This window comes from Sarcophilus harrisii, chromosome 3 (genome assembly GCF_902635505.1).
Source record: "Sarcophilus harrisii chromosome 3, mSarHar1.11, whole genome shotgun sequence".
Taxonomy (NCBI): domain Eukaryota; kingdom Metazoa; phylum Chordata; class Mammalia; order Dasyuromorphia; family Dasyuridae; genus Sarcophilus; species Sarcophilus harrisii.
In genome coordinates this window covers 594,322,821-594,327,652 of record NC_045428.1, presented here as the reverse complement: position 1 = coordinate 594,327,652, position 4,832 = coordinate 594,322,821, and the positions used below count along the sequence as shown (strand labels likewise).

Below are 4,832 nucleotides of genomic sequence, written 5' to 3'. Positions count from 1 at the left end.
TGATGAGTCTAGTCTCTGACACTCTCAAGAAAAGGGGGGAGTGAAGTGGAAAAGCCCCCCAAAAGGGATCGTGAGAAATATAATCTTGAATTTTTGTAGTTAGAAGTTCATTACTAGTTCTTCACTCCCTAATGCAGATGGTATTTTTAACAATCCAGATGTACTGTCCTGAGAGTCTTGAGACCTTGACAACTTGATAACCTTAAAGAAATGCTGCTGCTGCTGCCTGAGAATGAACCCCTTAGAGTGATAACATTTTTGCCTCCTGTTTAGAATAGAAATTCCTTTATTACGACAAATGTATCAAGAAACATTTTGATGTCTCTCTCTTCTTTCTATAAATATATGGCCCTGAGGCCCTTCATGACTGACCCCTCCAGTGTTGGTGTTGATGTTCAGTCGCTAGTTAGCAATAAACGCTCTTAAAACTTCATTATTTTGGCTGTCCTGTTTTTCTCTTGTGCCTGGGCACTTCAAGATGTGAGTCACTGCTGGGGAAAGGCCTGGAGAGGGAGGACACTCAGAGTCACTCACAGTTCACAACCAGGATAATGGGGTCACTTCTGTTGGAACTGATTGAATTCCGGATTTCACATTGATAGGACCCAGCACCCTTCCTCTTCACAGACAGGATGGTGAGGGTCTGGTTATTCATGGACAGCTTCATCTTCTCATTGAGAATCAGGGATATGTTATTGAAGAACCACAGAATGTTCCCTCCCGCCTGTTCTGTGCCACATGTGAAGTCCAAAGTGTCATTCTCTATGACGCTGGTTCTGTTGACTGTGAGGTTAGGTTTGGTTGTTCTTTCTATAGAGAGAAAAAGAGCTGTGTGAGTGATTGGCTTGTGGCTTCACTGACAAAAAACCACCCAAAGCCCAAGCCCAAGCATTTGCATCATAGGCATACAGGGATGGTCCATGGGTAAGGAGATGCCCCCTGGTTCAGTGGTTATGCTAATAAGGAAGGTGAGGAAGAAGCCCAGGGGAGGGAATGCTGGGTCCTGAGTTATCCCCTCCATGAGACAGGTTTTGGGACATACCTTCCTTAATAAGCCTGAGCACCTGCTCCTGGCCCTCACCTTTGACCAATCCCCAAAACCTTTTTCTCTGAGGGAAGGAAGAGAACACTTACCAACCACCTTAACTGTGATGCTCTTAGAGACCGACAAGTTGGTGACATTGTTCTTTGCCTGACATGTATACTTTCCTGAATCTTCCCAAGTTGCATTTTTGATGACATAGGTATTATTAGAGAAGTCAGGGATCTTGGTGCCATTGACTTGCCATCTATACTGGGCAGGTGGGTAAGACTCAACATGGCACTCTAACGTCAGTGAGTCTTTGAATTTGACCTCAATCTCTCCTTGCTCGGAGTTTGGAACAAATGTGATGTAGTCTGGTCCATCTGTGTAAAGAAGAGAAGAGAAGAGATGAGATGTGAGTCACTGCTGGGGAAAGGACAGGAGAGGGAGGATACTCAGAGTCACTCACAGTTCACAGTCAGGGTAATGGGGTCACTTCTGTTGGAACTGATTGGATTCCGGATTTCGCATTCATAGAACCCAATGTCCTCCCTCTTCACAGACAGGATGGTGAGGGTCTGGTTATGCATGGACAGCTTCATCCTCTCATTGAGAATCAGGGACATGTTATTGAAGAACCACAGAATGTCCACTCCCGCCTGTTCTGTGCCACATGTGAAGGCCAAAGTGTCATTCTCTATTACGTTGGTTCCATTGACCGTAAGGTTAGGTTTGGTTGTTCTTTCTATAGAGAGAAAAAGAGAGCTGTGTGAGTGATTGGCTTGTGGCTTCACTGACAAAAAACCACCCAAAGCCCAAGCCCAAGCATTTGCATCATAGACATACAGGGATGGTCCATGGGTAAGGAGATGTCCCCTGACTCAGTGGTTATGCTAATAAGGAAGGTGAGGAAGAAGCCACAGTGGAGGGAATGTGTTCCAGTTATCCCCTCCATGAGAACAGGTTTTGAGACATGCCTTCCAATGTTTCTGAGCACCATTCCCTGCCCCCACCTTTGACCAATTCTCAAAACCTTTTTCTCTTAGGGAAGGGAGAGAACACTTACCAACCACCTTAACTGTGATGCTCTTAGAGACAGACAAGTTGGTAACATTGTTCTTTGCCTGACATATATACTTTCCTGAATCTTCCCAAGTTGCATTTTTGATGACATAGATATTAGAGAAGGCAGAGTTCATGGTACCATTGACTTGCCATCTATACTGGGCAGGTGGGTAAGACTCAACATAGCACTCTAACATCAGTGGGTCATTAAATATGACCTCAATCTCTCCTTTCTCGGGGTTTGGTACAAACATGATGTTGTCTGGTCCATCTGTGTAAAGAAGAGAAGAGAAGAGATGAGATGTGAGTCAATCCTAGAGAAAGGCCTCGAGAGGGAGGACACTCAGAGTCACTCACAGTTCACAGTCAGGGTAATGGGGTCACTTCTGTTGAAATCGATTGGATTCCAGATTTCACATTCATAGGACCCAGCATCCTCCCTCTTCACAGACAGGATGGTGAGGGTCTGGTTCTTCATGGACAGCTTCATCCTCTCATTGAGAATCAGGGACTTGTTATTGAAGAACCACAGAATGTTCCCTCCTGCTTGTTTTGTGCCACATGTGAAGTCCAAAGTGTCATTCTCTATGACATTGGTTCCATTGACCGTAAGGTTAGGTTTGGTTGTTCTTTCTATAGAGAGAAAAAGAGAGCTGTGTGAGTGATTGGCTTGTGGCTTCACTGACAAAAAACCACCCAAAGCCCAAGCCCAAGCATTTGCATCATAGACATACAGGGATGGTCCATGGGTAAGGAGATGTCCCCTGACTCAGTGGTTATGCTAATAAGGAAGGTGAGGAAGAAGCACAGTGGAGGGAATGCTGGGTCCTGAGTTATCCCCTCCATGAGACAGGTTTTGAGACATGCCTTCCTTAATAAGCCTGAGCACCTGCTCCTGGCCCCCACCTTTGACCAATTCTCAAAACCTTTTTCTCTTAGGGAAGGGAGAGAACACTTACCAACCACCTTAACTGTGATGCTCTTAGAGACAGACAAGTTGGTAACATTGTTCTTTGCCTGACATATATACTTTCCTGAATCTTCCCAAGTTGCATTTTTGAGAATAGATATTAGAAGGAGAGTTCATGGTCCATTGACTTTTCCATCTATTACTGGCAGGTGGGTAAGACTAAATTAACCTCTAACGTCAGTGGTCATTAAATATGACCTAATCTCTTTCCCCTTTCTCGGGGTTTGGGAAAACATGATGTTTCTGGTCCATCTGTGAAAAGGGAAGAGAAAAGAGATGAATGGATCAATCCTAGAAAAGGCCTCAGAGGAGGACACTCAGAGTCCTCCGTTCCAGTCAGGGTAAATGGGTCCACTTCTTTGGAAACGATTGGATTCAGATTTCACATTCATGGACCACATCCTCCCCTCTTCCAAACAGGATGGTGATCTTTCTTCATGGACAGCTTCATCCTCCCATTGAAATCAGGGACTTGTTTTGAAGAACCACAAATTTTCCCTCTTGTTTTGTCCACATGTGAAGTCCAAAGTTATTCTCTATGACATTGGTTCCATTGACCATAGGGTTTGGTTTTTGTTCTTTCTATAGAGAAAAAAGAGCTGTGGTATTGTTGGGGCTTCACTGAAAAAAAACCCAAAGCCCAAGCCAAACTTTTGATCATAGGATACAGGGATGTCCATGGTAAAGATGCCCCCTGGTTCAGTGTTATCAATAAGGAAGGTGAGAAGAAGCCCAGGGGAGGGAATCGGGTCCCTGAGTTATCCCCTCCATGGACAGGTTTTGGGACAACCTTCCTTAATAACCTGGCACCTGCCTAGCCCCACCTTTGACCAATCCCCAAAACCCTTTTTCCCTGAGGGAAGAAGAGAACACTTAAACCCCTTAACTGTGATTTTAGAGACCAAAAGTTTCATTTTTTCCTAATGTATACTTTCCTGAATCTTCCCAAGTTGATTTTTGATGCATAGGTATTATTAAGGCAGGGATCTTGGTCCATTGACTTGCCATCTATACTGGCAGGTGGGTAAGACTCAACATGGCACCTAACGTCAGTAGTCTTTGAATTTTAATCTCTTCTCAGTTTGGAACAAATGTGATGTAGTCTGTCCATCTGTGTAAAGAAAAGAGAAGAGATGAGATGGATCACGCTGGGGAAAGGACAGGAGAGGGAGGATACTCAGAAAGTCACTACAGTTCACAGTCAGGGTAATGGGGTCACTTTGTTGGAACTGATTGGATTCCGGATTTCCATTCATAAACCCAATGTCCCCCCTTCGAACAGGATGGTGAGGGGTCTGGTTACATGGACAGCTTCATCCTCTCATTGAGAATCAGGGACATTTTTGAAGAACCCGGAATGCCCCCTCGCCTGTTCTGGCCACATTGAAAACCAAAGTGTCCCTTTCTATTACGTTGGTTCCTGACCGTAAGGTTAAGGTTTTGGTTCCCAAGAGAAAAAGAGAGCTGTGTGAGTGATTGGCTTGTGGCTTCACCGACCAAAAACCACCCAAAGCCCAAGCCCAAGCATTTGCATCGTAGCCATTCAGGAATGGTCCATGGGTAAGGAGATGTCCCCTGATTCAGTGATTAAGCTAATAAGGAAGGTGAGGAAGAAGCACAGGGGAGGGAATGCTGGGTCCTGAGTTATCCCCTGCATGAGACAGGTTTTGGGACATGCCTTCCTTAATAAGCCTGAGCACCTGCTCCTGGCCTCCACCTTTGACCTATCCCAAAACCTTTTCTTGAGGAAGGGAAGAAAACTTACCATCCACC

The 4,832-nt window shown here is 45.0% G+C and overlaps 1 protein-coding gene across 1 annotated transcript in view; it reads right to left on the bottom strand.

Annotated features, from left to right (window-relative positions):
- Positions 1-332: 332 nt before the first annotated feature.
- The window catches only part of LOC116422668 (carcinoembryonic antigen-related cell adhesion molecule 5-like), a 9,216-nt gene continuing 4,716 nt past the window's right edge, over positions 333-4,832 (bottom strand). The window contains exons 2-6 of the mRNA XM_031961667.1: positions 2,447-2,722; positions 2,091-2,360; positions 1,494-1,769; positions 1,135-1,407; positions 333-810 (exon numbers count right to left, since the gene is read on the bottom strand). Coding sequence (XP_031817527.1) covers positions 527-810; positions 1,135-1,407; positions 1,494-1,769; positions 2,091-2,360; positions 2,447-2,722 — 1,379 coding nt within the window. The 3' untranslated portion in view covers positions 333-526. The remainder of the gene's footprint in view (positions 811-1,134; positions 1,408-1,493; positions 1,770-2,090; positions 2,361-2,446; positions 2,723-4,832) is intronic.